The following is a 23,459-nucleotide window of genomic DNA, read 5'->3' as shown; positions in this document are numbered from 1 at the left end:
CCCCATTCCTAGAATACTCTCCCTCCTCATCTCTGCCTCCTGCCCTCCCTGGCTTCCTTCAAATACCAGCTAAAATCCCACCTTGTAGAGGAGGCCTTTCCTAATCCCCTTCATTCTAGTGCCTTCCCCATGCTTATTATCTCCAATTTATCCTGTCTTATATCTTGTTTGTACCTAGTTGTTTACATGCCCTCTCCCCCATTAGACTATGAACTACTTGAGAGTGGGACTGTCTTTTACCCTTCTTTGACTCCCTAACACTTAGCACACAGAGCCTGGCACATAGTAGGGGCTTAATAGATGTTTCTTGCCTGACTGAGAGGCAAAGGGAAGAAGGGAATGCCTCTTGGGCATGGAGTTAGGAGATGGACTGACTAGTTTGAGGAAGACAGTTTGGCTCAAGTATAGAGTGTGCAGGGAGTAATATGCAAAGAAATCAGGAAAGCTAGATTGGAGCCCTGCTCCAACAGGAAGGGAAGGAAGAAACAAACACAGAAGACACAGGTCCCCTTCATAGGAAAAAAAACTCCAAGTTCAAAAAAAAGTTTTTTTGGAACAAAAAGTTCCAAGGTCCATGCTTCTTAGAGTTCATGACTTTAGAGGCTCTGAAAAGGACTACAGATTTCAAGCTGGAGTTTGCCTAGTTAGTCCAATCCCAAAACTCTGGGGACACTTAGGACCCAAAACTTTGAGTAATTTATCAAAGGTCACATAGGTAGTAAGTAGCAGAGTCAAGATTTGAACCCACATTCTCCAAAGTCCAAATCTAGAGCTCTTTCTACTGTACCACATTTATCTCTCCTGCTCTTTTCCTTAGAGGCTAAGAAACAGGAAGCTGTCCAGCCTAGAGATGAGGGGAACAGTTGGTCATGAATGGAAGGACCTCAGCACTATGAATACAAGATGGGAAGAGGCATCCCTTCCCCTCTCAGCCCCATAGGAGGCAGTTGTCCCTGGACTCTCCTTAAGCAGATCTTAATCCAATATAGTCCAGTCCATTCCCTTCTCTTGCCAGTGGGAATTCTGCCCTTGGATGAGATAGATGTTGTGGCTGCTCTCTGGGCAGAGATTTCCTGGCTTAAGTCTGTGGAAAGTCTGTTCCGTTGGCCTGGCACCAAGCCCATGGTCTGCCAATCTCCCTGACTAGAGTAGATGATTGGGTTCTTGGCTGGCCAGGAGCCCTTCCCCTGGGGGTCTATAGAGTGAGCTCCTGCCAAGTGCTGCTGCCACATCTCCTAGCGATGGATTATGGGCTGCCTGTGACCACAGTCCTCCCTCTTGCTTCCATCCTGCAGGAATCCCTGAGGAACAGACAGGAAGAAAAGAAAGCAAAGGACTGAAGAGTAATTCAGGGAACAGGTGGAGGAGTGGGGAGATGGAAACAGAGACAGAGACAAAGAGAGAGCAGAAAGACAGAGACAGAGAGAGAACCAAATACCACACTCTCCCATTACCTTGAAGCTCCATATGTCACTAGGCTAGGAGGGAAGGGACATTCAAGTCCAGGTGAATCACTATCCCCTGGAGGAGTAAGCCTCACATTCACATACTTTCTCTTTCCTCTGAAGCAAAGGTCAGCAGAAGAATCCCCATCACCCAGTTCTCATTGCAGTCTCTGCCTTACCTGCCTCCTTCACTGAGGATATGTATGGGTTCTAACCCCTCACTTCGTTACTGAATTGCAAGGAAATACCTCTCACTTATCTCAGGTTTTCTTATTAGCAGCATTGTACAGTAGGGAGTGCATTGGTACTGCAAATAATGAGGTAATATCAATACTAAACATATATGCACCAAGTGGTATAGCATCCAAATTCTGAAAGAAGTTAAGTGAGTTACAGATTCAGGACCAAACAAGAGATAGCATTATGAAATGTAAAATAGATAATTTTGATTATATTAAATCAAAAAGTGTTTGCAGAAACAAAACCAAAGTGACCAAGATTAGAAGGAAAGCAGAAAGCTAGGAAGAAGCAAGTGTCTCTGATAAAGGTCTCATATCTCAAATATATAGAGAACTGAGTCAAATTTATAAGAATACAAGCCATTCATTCCCCAATTGATAAATGGTCAAAAGATGTGAACAGGCAGATTTCAGATAAAAAAATCAGCGCTATTTATAAGCATTTGAAGAAGTGCTATAAAATCACTTTTGGTTAGAGAAATATAAATTAAAACAACTCTGAGGTACCACTTCACACCTATCAGATTCACTAATATGATAAAAAAGGAAAATGATAAATGTTGGAGAGAATGTGGGAAAATTGGGACACTAATGTACTGTTGGTGGAATTGTGAACTGATACAACCATTCTGGACAGCAATTTGGAACTACCCCCAAAGGGCAACCGAACTGTGCACATACCCTTTGATCCAGCAATACTACTACTAGGTCTGTATCCCAAAGAAATCATAAAAAGGGGGAAAGGACCTACATGTGTAAAACTATTTATAGCACCCCTTTTCATGGTGTCAAAATATTGGAAATTGAGGGGATGCCCATCAATTGGAGAATGGCTGAACAAGATGTAATACATGAATGTGATGGAATACTGTTGTGCAATAAGAAATTATGAGCAGGAATATTTTAGAAAAACCTGGAAAGACTTGTATAAACTGATGCAGAGTGAAATGAGCAGAACCAAGAGAACATTGTACACAGTATCAGCAACATTGTGTGATGATTAAGTATGAATGATTTGGCTGTTCTCAGCAACACAATGATCCAAGTACAAACCATGCTAGAAAATGCTATCCATATCCAGATAAAGAACTGATGGACTCTGAATGCAGATCAAAACATACTTTTTTCACTTACTTTATTCTTTTTTGTGTTTTTTTCTTTTGATCTGTTTCTTCTTTCACAACTGTGACTAATATAGAAATAGGTTTTACATGATAGCACATGTATAACCTATATCAAATTGCCTACCATTTTAGGAAGACAGAAGGGGAGGAAAGGAAAGAAAAAAAATTTGAAACTCAAAATCTTGTAAAAAATGAATACTAAAAATTGTCTTGACATATAATTGGGAAAAATACTATTTTTAAAAATGTATATCTTTTGTTTATTCAATAAGACTTTGTGGATTTGTTTTCTAATGTTTTTCACCTGAAGGAAAGTCCATTTTGCCCCATAACGACTCTTGCTGAATTTCTTAAGAAACTGTACTTCATCTGCATCAGTGAAGATATCCTGCTTTCCTTTTGCTGAAAATACTTATTATTTCAAATGTAGTTTGGGAGGTACTGCCAATTGATGGATGATAAATTATATTGATTTTTATTTTCCTAAATCAACAAAAAAGTTCTATTTTAAAACAATGACTTCCAAAATATTTTGAATTTATTTCCCTTATATTTACTGTTTTTTTAATTTAGTTTTTTTTTTTTTGGTAAGGCAATTGGGGCTAAGTGACTTCCCCAGAGTCACACAGCTAGTAAGTGTTATGTGTCTGATGTGAACTCAGGTTCTCCTGACTCCAGGGCTGGTGTTCTATCTGCTGTACCACCTAGCTGCCCCACTTACCACTATTAATTCTATTAAGTTTATATAATTTTCATTGGGCATTGTGATATATAGATGATAAATATTTTTGTTTTGTTTTTATTTGGCGAAAGCTTACTGCCATGCTGGTGCTGTTGTGTGAAATATCTTTAATGTTTGGAACCATGCATTATCTATGCAAAATATACCTGGTTTCTTACAAGCAGACTTCAAAAACTTGCCATGATATAGCTGAGCTAATAACAATCTCTCAGTGCCCCAGATGGCTCTTTAACAGTAAAAATCCAGAACAATTCCAAGTTGGCAGAGGGACTTTCCTCAACAGGAACCAGTGAAATCCCAGGTTTTGACTCTCCTCAAAAAAAAAAAAGTTGTTGACCCATGTAATAATCTATTCATTAAAGGCATGAAATGAAACAAATATTCAAAACAAAAACAAAAAGTGTGCTTTGTAAGCATCTTCATGAAGTCTATTGTAAAGTGAAAATTAAATAGAATGTCTTAGTAGTTTTTAATTCCATATTTGCTCATTATTTTAATAATAATTTCTAATTTGTAAAGGAATGTCATACCAGGGGTGTCACTTTTTAGATTTATCCACAAATGCTGTAAGCTGCCTATCCTGAAACAAAAGGTTTCTTGGAGGTATAAATACACTCCTCTGTGAATTATGGGAACTAAACCTTGTGAACTATGAAGAGTTGGTAACTTTGCCTTGTTTAACTTGGCACTGTTGTTTCGTATTAATAAAACATGCGTGCACATTTTAAACAAAAAAGGGAGGTGAGGGTCACCTCATTTCAAGCTGGGACAAGTGAAACGATAACAAACCAGGGAAAGCACACTCATGTAGGGTTTCAATGGGTCTGTGCTGCCACCATTTGAACACAACTGGAAACACACCCCAACCTCATGAAACCTGAGTGCTTGGTCTCATTTCTCTGGCCCTGTGCCCTGGGAGAGGGCAGGGTCTGATCAGCGGGCAGTAGGACTGGCATCAAAGAACTCTGGCAGGACCAATCAGTGAGCCCCCAAAATCTGGTAGCCCTTAGGGGACCCAGTGACTCGCCCAGGTCTCATTCCATCTCCATCTGTGCAGCCCTAGGCAAGTCTCCCATTTAGCCTAGATTTAGGGGATGCTGAGAGATTGGCCTCATCTAGACAGCCCTTCCTCACCACCTTCAATTTTACAAGATATTAGGGGCGAGATGAAATTACAGGACCCAACCGTAAACCAAACTTTATATAACCCTCTGCCTTTGTCTCCCTTCCTTAGAGATAAGTAGCTCGAGTCAAAAAGCTAACCTGTTCTCTAGTGATTCTCAGTGATGGTCCCACTATCCTCTATCCTATACAAATTGTATGTGGAGTATTGTGTTCAGTTCTGGGCACCACATTTTAGGAAGGCCATTAACAAACTGGAAGGAGTCTAGAGAAAGGGAATCAGAAAGATGACAGGCCTAAAAAAGATACCATGTGCCTAAGGGTGCATAGACCCTGAGCTGGATATGCCCAAGTGTGCCAGCACTCTCTGTTCCGTACTTTATGCCCAGTGCATACTAGAATCACTGAGAGGAACTGGAGGTGTTTATCCTAGAAAAGAGAAGACCTAAGGGAGTTTGGATCGATGTCCTCAGGTTTTTGAAGGGCTATCCTAAAAGAGAGATTAGTTGTATCCTGCCATGAATGGGGTGGCAGTTGGGAGAGTTGCAGAGAGGCCTGTTTTGACTAGATGTGATAACTTCCAGTTAGAGTTTTCTGATATTGGGATAGATTTGCCTGGGAAGGCAGTCACTAATCGTCTTCACACGGAGGCTGAATGACCCCCTGACGTGGAAGTTATAGAGGAGCCTCCCTCTCAGGGTTGGACCAGACAGGGTAATTTGTAAGGTTTCTACTCTTCCTGCGGTTCTGGGGCTCTGCAGTCTTGCCCAAGGTACAGCCCAGGACTCAACCCAATTTCTCCAACTGCTCCTAACTCCCCACCTCCCCAACGCATACCTCCAAAATTCCAACAACAACCCACCCACATCCCTGGAGGCTGCCAAGACAGGAGGCCACAGTGCTGCTAGTACAGGAACCAATCTTTTTATTGATGCACTGGCTAGGCATGGTCAGCCCCAGAAAGGAAGCCTGAAGCCCAGCAGGCGAGGGAGAGATGGGGTCCCAGGACCCAGAAGATGGGAGAGCAGAGAATAGGTCAGTGAGCAGCTTTCTCTCTTGGGTTTTTCCAGGTGCTGGTAGGAAAGAAAGGTAATAATCAGATCCATGGACAGCTGGTCCAGAAGCCTTGCACTCCAGCAGCTTGTCAGGGAGTGCTGGAGGATCAGTGTGACTTTCAGTATAACTTTAAAGAGTCCAGGAGCTTCCAGGATCAGGGTGACCTTTGTTCCAACTTAATTACTCATGTCAGACCTAAGGTAAGAGCAAATATCCTTCCAATTATCCAAAAGTGGCATGGGCTGCCTCAGGAGCTAATGGGTTTCCTACTCATTGAAAGTATTCAAGGGAAGTTACTCAATGAACACACCTTGGGGATGTTGTGGAGGAGACAGCTGTTCAGGACAAGATGGCCTCAGTGCCAGGCCTAGAGTCAGGAAGACTCAACTTCTTGAGTTCAAATCTGGCCTCAGACACTTACTAGTTGTGTGACCCTGAGCAAGTCACTTAACCTTGTTTACCTCAGTTTCCTCATCTATACAATGAGTCGCAGAATGAAATGCAAAAGCATTCCAGTATTTTTACCAAGAAAATCCCAGAAGGGGTCATGAAGAATCAGACACGACTAAAACAACTAAACAACAGTGACACCTTTGGTCAAATCCTTTCCCCTTTCTGGGCCTCAGTTTACTCCTGAGTAAAGTGGGGATAGTATGGTACAGAAGAGAGCACTGGATTTGGAGTCAGAAGACGTGGGTTCAAATGGTAGATCTGCTACTTATTATGCCCGTGTAGCCTTTAGAAAATCATATCTTCTCTGGGCTTCGGTTTCCTCTTCTGTAAGGTGAAGGTGTGGGGCTAGACTGAGGTTGCCTTCTAGCTCTAAATCTATGCTTACTTTGCACTAGTGACCTCACAAGTTTGCTGTGAAGAAAGCACTTTATGTACCGAAGAGCATCGCTGAAAATGAACCAGGATTATTTTTGGGTGGAGAGGCAGCAGAGTGAAGGGACTTGATTTTGAGTTCTCAGCTCTGCCCTTTCACAGGATCAATGAGATTCAGAGCTGGAAGCATTAGAGCCCAAGGCATTTTGTAGATACAGAATGAAGGGCCCAAGAGACTGGGTGACTTACAGATCTAGTGATCTCCTAGAGGCAGCCAGATGACTCATTGGATAAAGTCCTGGGCCTGGAGTCAGGAAGTTACCGTTGTTTAGTCATTTTTCAGTCCTGTCTGACTCTTCATGACCTCATTGGGGTTTTCTTGGCAAAGGTACTGGAGTGGTTTGCCATTTCCTTCTCCAGCTCATTTACAGACGAGGGAGCTGAGGCAAATAGGGTTGTGATTTGCCCAGGGTCACAAAGTTAGGAAGTGTCTGAGGTCAGATTTGAGCTGGATTTGACTCCAGACCCAGCCCTCTATCCATTGTACCACTTAATTGCAGGAAGTCAAGAAGACCCGAGTTCAAATTTGGCCTCAGATACTTACTGGCTGTGTCACGTAACCTCTATTTGCTTTAATCGACTGGAGAAGGAAGTGGCACATCACTCCAGTATCTTTGCCAAGAAAACTCTATATGGGGTTATGAAGCGTCAGACAAGACTGAACAAAAGTGACTTACTAATTTGTGGGTGCAAAAACAATTTTTGGGTAAAGTTAATAAAAAGAGTCTCCATTAATTTAGCACTTTAGGTTTTTACAAAGCATTTTCATTATCACCCTGGAAGGCAGTTAATGCAGGTATTGTTATCTTCATTTTACAGATGAAGAAACTGAGGCCCAGTTTGCTTAAGTGACTTGCTCAGAGTCCCAGGGCAAGACAGGGGCAATAATAGATTTTGGAATAAGTTCTTCCGGCTATAAGACCAATTCAGGGAAGCCCCATTTGAAGGTGAGACCATATATCAGATACTGAGGCTGTGAGTTCTGTTTAGCTTCATCTTTTTTTTTTCAGAGAAAGAAATGGAAACAAAAGCCCAGAGAAAGATAAAGATGTAGTTTGCTACAGCTCCCATCCTTGGGAAGCAGCAAAGCCAAGACCCTTCCCTGTTACTTCTTACCATCAACTACCCGCCTGCTCATACAGACCTCTCTGAATGAATTCTTTCCAGCATCATCTCCAAAGGACCAGAGATCACAGACCCTTGAGTTAGAGAGAATTTAAGGGTCATCTAAACCATTCCCCATTAGGAAACTGAGGCCCAGTAAAGTTAAGGAACTGCCTGACGGTCACATCATGAGGTAGTGATTCAAACCCAAGAGGTACAAACCCCAAAACCTGGGTTTGAATACAGGTGCTCTTACTTCATATCCCATTAGATATTTTCTACTATATACCATGCTATCTGGCTCTCTCAGCCCATAAATGTTCCCAGTGTCCCCTAGCCAAGGATTCCCCCTTGGCTCTTTCTATAGAAAAATATATAAGGATGGAAAACGGGACTTTTCCACAAAGGGTCCAATTCTTTGTTCCCATTTGAATTCTCCCAGCATTGCCTCCAGGCCTTCCTGCCACCCTGAGAGCTATAGAACCAAATGAGATATTTGTAAAAGCATTTTAGTGCAGTGCCTGACACATAGTAGAACCTGGAGAAAATGGCCATTCCCTCCCCTTCCCCCATAGGACTTTCTCTTTAAGGACCTAGCTCTATGCCCGGCCCCCTTCCCCTTATACCCCCACCCACCTCATTGCTCAGGTGTGAGGCAGGATTGGTTTCCACAGCCATTGATACAGCATTTGAGTGAGCCAGAACAATCAGAATCGCCATAACACTCGTCCTTGCAAATCCCCAGCAAAGAGATGCTACTGTCATTAATAGGGCATTTACCCTTCTTCTCTGGGGAAAGAATGAGAGGGAGCAGAGCTCCTGAAACCTGGAGTCTAAGCAAGGCTCCCTGGCAGATAGGTGGCCTTAAACCCCCCAATTTAGTATTAGAAGTGGAAGGGTCTAGTGGGAAAATGAGGGGATTAATATCTGAACTCTCTACCACTTAGAGTCTATTGTGAAAAAAGCATTGTGAAAATGAAAGGCATCACAGAAATGTGAGATTATTTAAAAAGTAATCTTTTTGGCAACACGTCTAATATTGAAATATGTTTTTCACATGTGTAATGGATATCATATTCTTGCTTTCTCAGTGGGTGAGGAAGGAGCTGCAGGGAGAGGGGAGAATTTGGAACTCAACATTTTAAAATGAATGTTAAAAAATAATAACCATGAATACTTTCATCAGAGCTTGCTTTCCTCACAGTCATGATGCCTTCTTGGTATGATTCTAAGTTGTCTAGGAAATTTCAATTCTACCTATACCCTGATGACTGATCCCTTTCCCAGGAGATAGTACTTTTATCCCACAGGTTGAAATGAAACTGAGAGCGTCAATCCCTCAGGAAAGGAGACCCACTGATGGACATTGTCACGGAAAGGTGGAAAGAGAGTTCCTACCCTCAAGGAGGTTACAGTCTAATGGGGGAAGTCAGTACATAAAGGGTTATCAACAGATGACCTGATAGCAAAGCCTTTCCTAGTACAGATTTGGGTAGAGGAAGGCACAGGGAATCAAAGGGTTTGTAAACAGAATTCTCATCTGGGAATCCAGAAACAACTTCTTGTCCAGCTAGGCTATTAAGCAACTGAATGAGCTTGAACAAGTCATTTTCCTTCTCTGGACTTTTGCAAAATGAGAAGACTAGACCAAACAATCTCTAAAATCCCTTCCAGTTCTGCCATTCTACGCTTTACAATCTACTCTTTTCTACCCTCCAACATTCTAGGATCTAGGACCATCATTTATAAGGTGTCTAGGGCATGGCTACTTCACTCCTGGTTTCACTCCTTACTCTCTGGCCTTTCTCCAGGAGTCTTACCCTCCTTTTCCTCCTCATCCTCCACTCCCCAACCATCCTTCAGGTATTGTCTTCCCCCATTAGACTATAAGATCCTTGAGGGTAGGGATTCTCTTTTCTGCTTTCTGTACCCCAGTACTTAAAACAATTCCTGGACCATAGTAATAAATACCTTATCTACCTATCTATTGAGAGTTGTCAAGATGGGATAATGAGCACCTCAGGTATTAGGGAGAGGCATCAAAAGAGGGTGCCAAAGACAACCTCTGGCTCCTTCACAGGGCTGCTATGAGTCAACCCTGTCTTCATTCACTGAATAATTTTCAGCACTCAGTTTGCAAACCCTGTGCTTGGTGGTCTTTTCTTATCTCCTCATAGCAGCAAGCAGGGCATAGATGAAATAACAACTGGCTGATACATTGGATCGTAAGATCATAGATTTAAAGCTGGAGTAGACCTGAGAGGTCATCTGGTCCAAATCCCTCATTTTATACAATGCTTGCTAGCTCCCAAGAATCCCAGTTCCTGGCAAGGGCTTCCCTTTCCCCAGCATAGGGACTCAAGAGGCGGGGTTGCTTTGAACATTAAGGTTGGCAAAGAGCCTTCTAAGACCCTCACTCTGATATCTGTGCTTACCCTCCACCAACAACTCCACCACACACATTTACACACTCATGTTTATCAACACAACACACTTACCAACACTAAGTTCACCCACATTCTCTTACACATTCTAAGTTCACCCATACACAGCCTCAGTAACCCTAACCTATACCCAATACAAGCTACGTAGATACAGTCATTCATCAAAATTTGTACAGAGCCCCACAACCATTCACACACACACACACACACATACACACACACCCTTGAACACACCTAAACACTCCCACCCACTCATCTGTATATCTCTTCCACCATTCATTAATATACCTACAAGTCATTAAAAAACTCCTTGCCTTACCAGCACAAATGAGTAAATTTTCCCCAGCTAGGTGGAAGCATGCCCTTTACATTTCCCAGGACCACCATCAACCAAGAGGAAGAAGGTCCCACTCACCTCAAGACATGAGGAGACCTAATATGGGATGGGAAAAAGGCTCCTCACCCTAATGCAGGAGCCTACTTAATACTAGATGCCTTCCCTAGGTTGACTTTCCTGAATCCCTCTTCATGCCTTAGCTTATCCACTTTTGCCTTAGAGACAACAGTCATTACCTCTGAGAGGAGCTTCAGAACCACCTTTTTTCTTTCATCTCTCCACTATCTCTCAGGTCTAGTTTTCTGTTGGTTTCAATCTCACTCCCAGTTTCTAGTTAACCTATAACTGTCCCTAATTATTTAACTTCTAGAAGGCAGCTTTATGGAATGGAAAGAAAAATGGACTTGAATGGGCTGTAATGTCAACTCTGCCATTACTTGAGATCATAGATTTAGAGCTGGAAGGCATCTGAGGAGGTCCACTAGTCCAGCCTTTTTTCTTAATGGAAGAGAAAAGAAGGCCCAAAGAGGTTAGGGGTCTTGTAGGGTGTGGGGGGAGGTCCTACAGCTGTCTCTCTACTCTCCCTAGAAGCAGGAGGATGAGGTTTCCCCAACCAAAGAGGCTAAGTGACTTGCCCCCTGGTGTCTTTACCCTCCTTCAGGGAGCCCTTCTCTAACTCTTGACTATTTTAGCTCTTTTCTTAGCAAGCCCCAGTTGCAGCCCTTCTGGAAGCCTCAGAGTGGGGACTGAAAGGTTGGGAGAAATGAAGCTTCAGAACAAAGGATGGGAACCAAAAGTCCCTTGGTACTGAGTATTCAATTCAATCCAACAAGCATTTATTGAATGCTTACGAACCAGGTGCTGAGGTAAACTCTGGTGAATACAGATACAGAAAATAAACAATTCTGGCTGGAAACAAGGCAATCTGATAATCCCAGAGCTCTCATTTGAAACTAGGTCCTCTAACTTCAATTTTTTTACTGATTTTGGACTAGTCATCGCCTCTCAGTTTCTTCCTCTGAAAAATTAGGGGTTAGACTACACAATCTGTACAAGGGAAATTATACAATCCCATCCTTTTATCTTTCCCTCCCCACAACTGGGTTCTGATCCAGGGCAGCCAGGTGATTAGGATGATTCTCTCTGCTCCCGAGGGTCAGGTTGGGAACTAAATACTTTGCTGTGGGGATTTGGGGTAGGAGTAGGCAGAACCTGTCGTTCCCAGCCGGGCCCAAATGCTTCCCGAACCTCTCCCCCCCCCCCCCCCCCGCCTCCCCCAAGGTGTGTCGCCTTCGCCACCCACCTCAGGCTTCCTGTAAACAATGTCCCAGATATGTGAGCCAGGAAATTGTCATGCACCAGAGACTAGGGAGGGCTGTGCAAGGCTTGCTGAGCGAAGCCAGACTTGGGGTAGGGGAGGGGAGGTGTTTGGGAACTTTGTGTTCTTCCCCCAAGCTGGATCCTGAGAGGCTGAGGAGACAAATCTCCTGAAGTCCTGCCCCTGCTCCTCTCAGGGTACCCGCCCCCGACTGAAGAACAGCTGGGCATGAGCCCTGGCTAGGGAGGCCAGGGGCTTGTCCACCTCCAGAGCCCTGGGGGCCGGGGAAGGGGGAATGGGAAGGTTACCGTTAGGGATTGCGCAGACCGACGTGCAACCAGCTGTGCAGCACTTGAGGATGTCAGGACAGTCTTCGTCGGTGTGACATTCAACCTGGCAGTCTTTGCTCTCCTGTACCTCTGGGCACACGCCCACCTTTTCTGCTCCGCAGAGCAAAGGAAGGTCAGGGAGGGCCCCACCCACTACAGCCTAAAATCTTCGATCTCTGGCTCGTGGTCCAGGATTCCCTTCATCTCTCTGGTTCCCGGTGACCCAGGAGTCCCATTATATCTCCAGCTCCCAGGTACTTCACCTGCTGTCTCTGGAGTCCCCCATCTCCGGCCCCCAACTCCTTTCTACCAATACCCATGGGGCAAATCTAAGTCCCTGTCCCCCATTCCGTCTCCTTGGGAGGTCCGTGCATCTCTGGGCCAGGGGATGATCCCAAAGGCTCCTGCCCCCACATCAGATCCAGGGGCTCCCCCTCACCTCCCACCGACCGAAGTCGTGCTGGATCCCGTCCCCTACTCACCCCTGCCACTCTCCCAGCCTTGGTACTTACGAGCGTGCGTCTGACGGATGGCAGAGTCCATGCTCAGGAAGAATAAGAGGAAGAGGCCGCCGAATAACGTTGAGAAAGGGGAGAGCTTGCTGGCCATTGTGGTGCTGCAAGGGATCTAGATTTGAACTTCCCAGAGGGGGATTTAAACAGTGAGAGCTTGAGGCCCGGGGCGGAGGCGAGGGCGGGGAGGGAGCTAGCTGAGGGGAGGGGGGCTGGGTGGGGGCAAGAGGATGGTGAGGTCCGGCTGCCACCTCATTCCATTTCACAATCCCCCAAGATCAGGTGTCGTTCTTGGCCCAGGTAGAAACCAGGAAATGTAGTTCTTTGGCCCAGCGGTCTCAAGCCCAGCTGGACTTGGGGCCCAACCCCAAGTCCCTGGTCCCTGTATCCACCCTATTTACTCTGGGACGGCGAACTCCATCCTTTGAGGGTAGAGGAGATGTCAGGGCATAGGTCCTGGGCTTTGGCTGGGATTGAATGGAATTGAGTGCCAAAGCACTCCTGGGCCTCACTTCTCCCATTCCCAGGACCCCTGTGAGCTAGGAAAAAAGGGGAACACTAAGTGAGAAATAACTAGAATAGGGCAGGAGATAGGAAAGAACCCCAACAGGCAGAGTAGAGATTCTGGCTCCCAGTGGTTTAGTATTTGTGGGGAGAGGGGACACTATCACGTGGTCCTTCAGGACAAGGTGGGGGATCAGCCAGAAGAAGTTCAGAAGCTCCTCCCCACCCCCACTTCCCGCTCAGGTGTGCTTGGCCCCTGATTACCTCCAGGACATGCCAGCTCAGGGAGGGGCCGTTCCCACGGCAGCTAAGAGGTGACCAAGCTAGGCTTCTGTTTGTTCTGAGGTCAGGGAACAGTCAACATCTATTGGGGGGAGGGAGCGACAAGCCCAAGGCAGGCTTTCAGCTCCGGGGCAGGGGCACACAGAGGCCAGGCACCGAGCCTCCGGCGGCCGGTTCTCGCTGGTAGGTTCCGTTCTCTGGGCATTGACCTAGTGGTGCAAGAAGCCTCTCTCACAGGAATCCTATTGTTCACCACTCCCTTCTGCGGAATCCCGGAATTTCGGGATTCGTTCCCCCCACTCCAGAACCCGGAAACCAGACCGGGCCAGAGGCAACCAGTATTACATCCCCAGTCTTGTCTTACCCAACCACACCCCTCCAAGATGGGGGCGGGAGAGGGGTACTAAGAAGAGAGAAGGGAATCCATTTAATCAGTGTTTGGAGTGCAAAACCCCAAAGAAATAGTTTACAGGGAAGACCAGGAAACTCTCTGCACGACCCATCCCTCTCTGAATTCCATCCCGCATTTTTTTTTCCAATTTTAACAAATTTATGCTACTTGGTAGCAGTTCCAACGTTTACTCTCCTCGAATAGCTCCATCTTAGAAAGGATCTTTGAGAAAAGAGGTCATTTCTTCCTTCCCTGACAAACCTTTATTGCCTGTTTTGTTCAAGCTACCATACTCCATGCCTTTCTTTCATAATGCCTTCTGTCTAATGAGGGATAAGATGCAAAGAGACAACCATAATGCATGTTACATGATAAATTCCTTAAAGAATTTATGTGAACTATTTTACTAATTTTCTTCTTAGAAGTTCCTTCCAGGCTTTCTAGCACAGCTTGAGGATACCCATCATGCACTTTCCATTACCCTTTGTGCAATACTTTGTTTTGGTTCTTCAGATTGTGTCATGCAAGACCAGTAGAATGTTGGCATTAAAAAGACGAGATTCAATTTCCAGCCCAGGACTAGTGAGGTGATAATCTTTTTTTTTTTTTTAAATGCTGAGGCAATTGGGGTTAAGTGACTTGCCCAGGGTCACATAGCTAGTAAATAAATGTCAAGTGTCTGAGGCTAGATGTCAACGCAGGTCCTCCTGATTCCAAGGCCAGAGTTCTATCCACCACTCCACCCAGCTACCCCTTTGAGGTGATAATCTTGTTATACTCTGTCCAGGTAAGAACAGATCTGAAGTATTGTATTCAGTTCCAAGCACATTTTAGGAAAGACTAATAAACTGGAAAGCATCAAGCAAGCTGGTCACCAAGACAAAAAGCAATATCAAGGCCTACTATGTGCTACACTGTGCTAAGCACTAGGAACATAAGTACAAAGAAAGAAACAATTCCTACTCTCTAAGAGCTTACTTTCTAGTAGAAGAACTGCAAGTACATATAAAATATATACAGCATAAATATAAAATTTGAAAAAATATATACATAGGTACACACAAACTTTACACACATACAAAACAGTGGGGGAGGGAGGATACTGGCAGTTGGTAGAATTAACAAAAATGTTGTGCAGAAGATGGTGCCTGAGGTACATCTTAAAGGAAGAGAGTTACTCTATGAAGCAGAGGTAAGGAGGTAGAGCTTTCCAGGCACGCAGGGTGACCAGAGAGGAGACAGGAGGTGGTGTGTGAGTGAAGGCATATTTGGCTGGATCACAGAGAGGGGGAAGGACAGTAATATCCAATGAAACAGGAAGTGATAGTTTGGGGCCAGGTTATTTGGGCAGCTAGGTGACACAGTAGATAGAGTGCTAGGCCTCAGTTACTAATTGTGTGACTTGGGCAAGTCATCTGACTCTGCCTCAGTTTCCTCATCTGTAAAATGAGCTGGAGAAGGAAATGGCAAGACCATTTTTTGAGTCTTTGCCCAGGATCTTTGCCAAGAAAACTCCAAATGAGGTCATGAAGAGTTGGACATGACTGAACAATAGCAGCGAACATAGGATTTTAAAAGCTAAACAGGGGAGCATATAGTTTATCCTAGACAAATAGATCAATAGGGTGCCCTCAGAGCTGATTGAGTAGGGAAATAACAGGGTCAGAGTGATCAGATCTGATTAAATGGCCTCTGAGAGCCCTTCAGTTCTAAAATCTTATACCTAAAACTTAACTCATTTCCTCTCCCCCATTTAGGATCATAGCTCTATAGCTGGAAAGTTCTACAGAGACCATCTAGTGCAAGCCATCATTTTATAGATGAGAAAATTCTTTCTGTTAATTCAATTTGCTTGTCCAGCACTTATTAAGCACCTACAAGGCTCTGGAGATACAAAGACAAAACAGAATAGGCCCTGCTCTCAAGGAGCTTACCTTCTATTGGGGAGAAATGATTTATAAATAGAAAAATTATACCAAATTTATGCAAAGTAATTTCTGTGGAGAGGGCACTAGCAGTGGGGGGCAGGAGTGGGAGGAGGCAGGGACATGAACCAGTACGAAAGCCTGAGCAAAAGCAAAGAGAGTGGGGAGGGAATGTCTGAGGAAGAAAGGAAACAAGCATTTATTATGCACCTGCTATGTACTAGGCACTGTGCTAAATACTTTACAAATATCTCATTTGATCCTCACAGCAACTCTGTGGAATAGGTGTTATTTATTATCTCCATTTTACAGTTGAGGAAACTGAGGCAGAGGTTGAGTGACTTGAGGGAGAGTTGAGTGCAGAAGAGCTTATCATTAGAGAGTTGGCCATTCCTTTTTTCAGCCACTGCAATTCAAAAAATTCTGAATGGTAGAAGGACCATGAGCTACAGAGACAAAAGCAGGAAAGACAATGAATTTTCTTTAAGGCTCTGCTCCAGGCATGATCTAGAACCAGTGTTCTTCAGACCTCAAGCCACCTTAGAAGAAACAAAAACAAAAACAAGCCAGGAGCTTCAGAGTAATTGAAGCCTGGCAGATACTGTCCTTCCAGTTACAGGCATTCTTTTTTTTTAATTTTTTTTTTTTGGCAATTGGGGTTAAGTGACTTGCCAGGGTCACACAGCTAGTAAGTGTCATGTTTTTGGTCTGAGGCCAGATTTGAACTTAGGTCCTCCTGACTCTAGGGCCGGCGCTCTATCCAATGTACCACCTAGCTGCCCCATTATAGGCATTCTTAACTGAGGGTGTGGAAACATTAAAAAAAAAACACACATTTTTACAATGATTTTCAACATAATTCCTTCCCTTTTGGAATTCTATGAATCTTATTTTACGCATTTAAAAACAACTTTCTGAGATAGGGTACATAGCCTTCCCCATATTACCAAAGGGGTCTGTTCTAGGAGAAGACCCAGAAGGGAGAAAATAGAGCTGCTTGCTCTTTCTAGACCATTTCATGTGATTGGTACCTAGATTTTCTCTGTTTTTACTAAGGATTTTCTTGGGATCAGAGGCCCCCTTCTCTCTGGATTCCAAAAGGATCTCCACTGCTTCTGTTTCCTTTGAAATTATCTAGCAAATGGACAGTCTTCTGATCTAGGTGGTATATTCAAATACTTCTTTATCCAGTGGGCTCTGCCTGAGGTTGTTAGCTCTCAGTTGTCCTTATGAGCCCAGATGAAAATGATACGGCCAATCCAAAAAATCATGTTAAATTTTGGAAGGCACCAAAATCCTTCTGAGGAAAATTATCTCCTTAAACTATGAAACATAGCTTACATTCCCAAAATATTTTGTTTTGTTTTTAAATTAGCCCTCTGATTATATTGGTATAAGGAGCTCCCTCTAGATGGGTTGTTGTCCCTTGTTCTCTAAGAGGACCAAAATGACATCACTATGTTGGGGTCAAGGTACAGTGTGTCCAACTGTGACTAATCAGACTAATGAGCTCCCCCACAGGTCTAGATGACTGCTCTGCTTGAAGTACTAAGAGGTTATCACTTGTCCAGGGTCATACAACTAGTATATTCCAGAGGGGAGACTTAAATCCAACACTGAGACCAGCTCTCTTTACTATTCTATCATACACTGTCTCATTCCAAAATACATGCAAAGGGGATGTGATGGTATAGTCATGGAATAGAATACTGTAAGAAGTTATAAAAGGAGCAGTTCCAGAGAAAGCTGGGAAGACCTATGAAGTGATGCAGAATAAAGTGATAAGAATCAGAAGAACGGTTTATATGATAATAACAATATTAGAAAGACCAATAGCTTTGAAAGACATAAGAATTCTGATCAACACAATGACCAACCAAGATTCCAGAGGCCCAGGGTGCTGAAGCATGCTGTTACTGTTCATCTTTCATCTTCAAAGGAGACCAATGACATTACAGGATTATGTCTTGACTTGTTCGTGAATTGGATTTAAATGAGGCAAAGTTGCATAAAGTCCTCAACTTCACTGTCTCTTCCAGAGTCATTGAAATCCAGTGGCAATACAAAAGTCAAGATGACTGGCAGCAGCCCAAGATATAGTGGATGACCTTGGTGTCTTTGATATCTGACCAAGCTCTAAGTGCTCTACAATTTGCTTCAGTCTATTTCAGCTGCCTTCATGGACATTTGGAACAAATTATTGTCATCTGCCCATTCCACAAAGGGAAGTCTTCACCAATGGATTTGAAGCCTGTCAGCATGGCAGCAGCCAAGACCTCATCTCAGAGTCCTGCCAGGGAAGCCAAGATCAGCATGGGGGAGGGGCAAGAGTTCAAGAGAAAGAGCCAAGCACAGATCAGCAGCTCAATGGTTAAAAGGGATAAGTAGGGGAGAGGAGTTCTGCATTGTTCTATTTCTTTTTTTCCATGGTCTTTTTCCCCTGGTTAGTCTGGACCTGTGATTTCATCAGCAAGGAGAATGCCCATTATGGAAACTGCCTCTACTGATATGTATCAGCAACTCTTCTTATAATCTTAGTGAATTGCCTTGGGACATTGAGAAGTGATGTGAATTGTCCATGGTCACAAAACTAGTATGTACCAGAAGCAGAAATTGAACTCTTAGAGATTTCCTGACTCCAAAGACAGCTCTAAGCCACACAGCCTTTCTCTAATCTAAAACAGTGCTATTATTCTATATATAGAATCCTCTCTAAGCTATGTCCCCAATGTGCTCTCAATATTAAGGGTTAGGTACCCAGAAGTTGGCTAGCTCATGAACACCATTGGCATGTTTCCCATTAACAACCAATCAACCAAGGCTCTACATATACCAAAATAGTTTTATAGCACTTTTTACAACAGCAAAGAGCTAGAAAGCAGATGCCCATCAATGGGAGTGTCAAGATATTTGGAGACACCCTGTTTACCAGAGCAAAGGCCCAACAAGAAAGCTGTACCCTGAGGTTGGCATAACGACAATCCTTTGTGTTCTGGATGATCTCACAAATGTATTGCTGGCAAATGCATTGCTTTAACCAGCACCAGGTGTTCACTGAGGGATTTATGATTTTCATATTAATCAGTAACTTTAGGTTTGTTGGCATTCCCCCTATTTCCCAGGGACCTGAGAGCCAGAAATAGGTGATGTGCAGCAGCCAACCCCAGCATCCTCCAGCCCGCCCCTCTAGGCAAGCCTGGGGGTATCATCCAGGTGCAGTATATCCTGCCCACACTGCTCCAGCAGCAGCAAGTGGCCCCAGCACCTGTAGCTGTCAGGGGTGGTGGTGAAGGAGGAGTCAGGCCCCATAACCAGCATATGCTTTGCCCTGCTACCAGGAACTACGACCAATGGGAAGGTCCTGGCACCAGGCACCCCAGCCCCTGGGCAGTGCCCTCTGCCACACATCTCCAAAGCCCAGTCAATGTCTCCAAGGTGGGTCTAGCCCTTGACGGGTCCCTACCAGCTGCTGCCTGGGAGGGTCCAGGTGCCCCTGGCAGTGCCTAGTGTGGCAGTATGAACTGAGGGAGCCTCTGCCCTTGGTGAGCCCACCCTTCTCTGTTCGGTTGCAGAAATATGTTAGCTGTGTAATCTTAGGGAAGTTATTTGTGTTTGCTGCTATTTCCTGATCTGTAAAGAGAAAAATAATAATGGTACCCACCTCCCAGAGTTGTTGTTGTGGTATCAAAATGATATTGTTACAATTTCATGATGGAACCATTTCAAAGAATTCAGAGTCAGACCTCCTTTAACCCAAGTATAGGCATTTATTAGCCTCTCATGAAGTGAGCTAAGTTCCAAGAGGAATCAGCAACTTTAGTGAAAGCAAGATGGATTTTTATAGGGTAAAGGTGCAATAATAACAGAAATTATGAATATTAAAAAGGAAGGAGGGGTTTGTTAAGCAATTAAGTAATAGGGGAGGGGTCCCAGCCTCAGTGGAACTGTGCATGCAATTTCCCACAATGCACACAGAAAAACCCATTTTGGGGGTATGTATGTATGATAATGATATTATAATAAGCCTCTCTACATCATAAGTTTACCTAAAGGATAGCTTTTGCTATTACTGTGCGGGTGCCTACTTAGGGAAAACCCCTTCTATTGTTTTGGGGTCTACATCCTGCTCAAGCAGCCTGGTGGGACAGCTTTCCGATTGGCTGAGTATTGTGGTCCTGTTTAAGACTAGATGGATGTGTTTGTGGTTGAGTGCATGGACACACCTACTATTTCTGTGGGAAATATGAAGAATGGGTCTGGGGTCAGTGGTTAGCTAGAGGCAGTGGCTGGGATCCCGTCACATAGACATGCCTGCTATTCTAGTGAGCAGTGAGGCATATATGAAGAAGTTAGGATATTGAGTCGAGGGGAAGCGCAGTGGCTAGGTAGGGGCTGTGGACCTGCTGTTCAGTGGGGCCTATAAGGAGGTTAGAATATTGGGTCTGGGGAAGCTTTATTAGGATTCCATCAGTATAATGATTGTAAAGTGCTTAACACAGTCACTTTCATATGCTAAGTACTATGTTATTATTTCTTTAATTGAATGTGGGTTCTATATTAGATAACTCTAAAGTGATTTTAAAATGCCAAGGGTAATAAAATCAATGATCTTTATATGTGATAATTTGGAAATGCAATTGATGTCACTGAAGTTTGTTGTTTGTGTTATTACTGTATTTCTAAATTGTGTTGTATTTGTAAATCTATATTGTGAAATTTAAGAGGCCATTGCAAATCAGAAATGCTGTTAGACAAAACTTCCCTTTCAATTTGGTTGCTATTACACATGAATTGGGCTTTTAAAAGTACGTGATAAAAAAAAGATATTTGAAAACTGTTAAATATTTAATGAGGTATATTTAGTTATAAAACAGGTACTACTACTAATAATAATAATAGTAATATTTACCACAATAGCAAATTTTCATTTGAAAATCTTGGCTATTATGAAAGTGTATATGATGGTTTAAAATGTAGCTTCAACATATTAATGATGAGTCAACTATCAGGTATTTGCTCTATGTCTGAAGCCCCAGAATATTGGTAGTTTTAATTTATAAGTAAAGGATAACTGAAATATTAACTGTTAGGAAAATATCAGGAAAGATATTCAAACCCTTAGTTGAGGTTAGCGAAATTTTAGTATTTAAGGTAAAAATTCCTGGGACTGTAATTTACTATTGTTTTGAACTTTGATTACTAGGATAGTTGTCTGAATTGTCATGAAGCCAATAGTAGTAAATGGCATGTGTTGCAGTCTGCGAACTGCTAAAGGTGGATATCTGTGCCTTGGAAAAGTTTTGGGGACAATCTAGACATGGCTTATGTAGGATCCTCCTGACTCTATTTCCTGTTCTATCTCCTTGCTGAAAAGGGAAATTCCCCACCTGGTTAATTCTGAGCCTTGCCTTCAATGCTCTGTGACTATATGATTGGTTGTCAGATATGACTCATGCCTGGAGTCAAACAGAGTTCAGGAAGTTTTTCCCTCCTGTTAAATATATGACATTGTTATAACTATGTTCTTTTTGCTTTTATAGCAAACTTTTATAATCAAGGAGTTTTGTAAGTACAACACTAAAGTTATTAAATAACAGATTGATACTGGAACATCTCTGAGTTACCATAATAAGATTCAAGTATGAACATCTCAACAATTTTAACCTATATTTATGGTCAAATTATAACATGGGGATGATATCCTCCAAATGAGGGAAATGATTAGACAAGATAATAAGACAAAGATGTAATGTAAAAAGTTTTCTAAATAAGTGGAATAATGCATTTTAAGAAAAGCAACAGGACTAGACTGTTTTTTCTAAGAATGCTATACATATGTATATGATTGGCTTCCAAATTTATCTATCATGGAAATTCAGGCTTTAAGTATGTTTTGGTAATAAGTTCTAAGGTTTTTAAATTAAGGATTGATTGGATTTTACACATAAATTATATTGATAATGGTATAGAAAGTGAAATTATTTTTCCCATTTTTAAAGTATCTGTCTGATAATTTTAAAAGACCGAAGAACAGTCTATAATAATGAGTTTCCTAAGAAAAAGCACTAGGACCAGAGAGATTTACAAGTGAATTCTACCAAACATTTAAAGATCAACTAATTTCAATATTAAATAAATTATTTGGAATAATAGGGAAAGAAGGGATCCTACCAAACTCCTTTTATGAAACAAATATAATACTGATACCTAAAATCAAAAGAGAAAAAGAAAGCTTTTACTAAAGTACAACACTCATTTCTATTAAAAACATTTGAAATATAGGAATAAACGAGTTTTTCCTTAAATTGATAAAAAACATGCTTGTCTAGAAGAGGGGTGGAGAACCTGCAGCCTCAAGGCCATGTGCCTGCTTTCTAGGTCTTTGGGTGTGACCTTTTGACTGAGTCCAAGTTTTACAAAGCAAATCCTTTTAGGAAGGGGATTTGTTCCATGAAGTTTGGATTCAGTCAAAGGGCCACACTTGAGGACCTAGAGGGCCACATGGGGCCTCAAGGCTGCAGGTTCCCCATCCCTGATCTAGAACCATCAGCAAGCGTTATTTGTAATGGGGATAATCTAGAAGCCTTCCCAGTAAGATCAGGTGTGAAACAAAGATGCCCACTGTCACCAATATTATTTAATATGGTATTGGAAATCCTAGCAATAGCAATGAGAGAAGTACCAAAACTATCTGGTGCTGACAAAGAAATAGAAAATTAGCTCATAAGTTTTGTTTTTTCAAAGGATTCTTATATCAGGTTTAAGATTGTAAGATTTTAAATTTACGCACGAATCAAAGGACATCACCCATACTGTTTTATCATTTTACCTATCTCAAAGTCCTGTGACGACAGGCAAGTGACAAAGCAGCAGGTGAAGATACACTGGAAGCTGTAGTCACAATCCTGCACACAGGCGGCCCAGGCCATAGGGTCGTTTCCCACTAGAAGCAGTAATGGGATTCGGCAGCCCCCTGGGTGTCCGAGCAGCCTTTCAAGGATTGAACTGCTCACCTCCTGGTGTGAAAAAGGGGCTAGAAAAGGTGCCCTCAAAATTGTTCGCTTACCCAGACCTGGCCTGATTACCATGGCAGGCAGGGAATCCCACTCTGCGATTGAAACACACAAAAAAATAAATGTACAAAAACTTCTACAAAGATGATTCCACTCACCATTGGAACATGGAATGTGTGCACACTTAGAGACAACACAAAATTCAGTAGACTTGAAAGACTAACAGCTCTTGTTGCAAGAGGATTCAGCAGCTATTGCATCCAAAGGGCAACCAAGAGCAAGGCTGGCAAATGAAGGCCAGCTTACTAAATTGGAGCTGGAAACACATTTTTCTGGAGTGGCTGCAGTGAAGGGGAGCACCGTGAAGCTGGTGCAGGTTTTGCAATCAAAACTAATCTAGTCAACAAGCTTGTATGCTTACCATAAGGAGTGAACGACAGGCTCATGACAATGCTATTGCCACTTGCAGGAAAATGTCATGCCACCATCACCAGTGCCGATGCTCCCACCATGACGAACCCTGATGAGGTTAAAGAAAAATTTTATGAGGACCTGGAGACCCTTATCATCAATGTGCCAAAAGAGGACAGGCTTATAATTCTGGGTGACTTTGATGCTAGAGTAGGCACGGACTACCAGATTTGGCAGGGAGTTCTATGGACGAATGGAGTTGGAAACAGTAACAGC

The 23,459-nt window shown here is 43.1% G+C and overlaps 1 protein-coding gene across 2 annotated transcripts; it reads right to left on the bottom strand.

Moving 5' to 3' along the window:
* Nucleotides 1–5,656: 5,656 nt before the first annotated feature.
* Nucleotides 5,657–12,836, bottom strand: WFDC2 (WAP four-disulfide core domain 2). 2 transcript variants are annotated; one of them, XM_027853169.1, is made up of 4 exons: nt 12,658–12,832; nt 12,125–12,256; nt 8,354–8,506; nt 5,657–5,745 (listed from the first exon to the last, which is right to left on the bottom strand). In XM_027853169.1, the coding sequence occupies exons 1-3, from the start codon at nt 12,752–12,754 to the stop codon at nt 8,355–8,357; spliced, it is 381 nt and encodes a 126-aa protein (XP_027708970.1). In that variant the 5' UTR covers nt 12,755–12,832; the 3' UTR covers nt 5,657–5,745; nt 8,354. The 2 variants fall into 2 exon arrangements, with proteins under 2 accessions (XP_027708970.1, XP_027708978.1); XM_027853177.1 differs by lacking the exon at nt 5,657–5,745 and adding an exon at nt 5,752–5,923 and having other exon boundaries at nt 12,658–12,836.
* Nucleotides 12,837–23,459: the final 10,623 nt, after the last annotated feature.

Source organism: Vombatus ursinus, unplaced genomic scaffold (genome assembly GCF_900497805.2).
Source record: "Vombatus ursinus unplaced genomic scaffold, bare-nosed wombat genome assembly UNPS02000580.1, whole genome shotgun sequence".
NCBI lineage: Eukaryota > Metazoa > Chordata > Mammalia > Diprotodontia > Vombatidae > Vombatus > Vombatus ursinus.
The sequence above is the reverse complement of the archived record's forward strand: the minus strand, read 5'-3'. Positions and strand labels throughout refer to the sequence as shown.

Excerpts from the sequence above, each read along its gene's own strand:
- WFDC2 (XM_027853177.1), bottom strand. The coding sequence starts at position 12,754 with ATGGCCAGCAAGCTCTCCCCTTTCTCAACGTTATTCGGCGGCCTCTTC. Across the intron at positions 12,257-12,657 it reads CATCCGTCAGACGCACGCTC|AAAAGGTGGGCGTGTGCCCA; the intron begins GTAAGTACCAAG and ends TCTGCGGAGCAG. Across the intron at positions 8,507-12,124 it reads GGTCTGCGCAATCCCTAACG|AGAAGAAGGGTAAATGCCCT; the intron begins GTAACCTTCCCA and ends TTCTTTCCCCAG.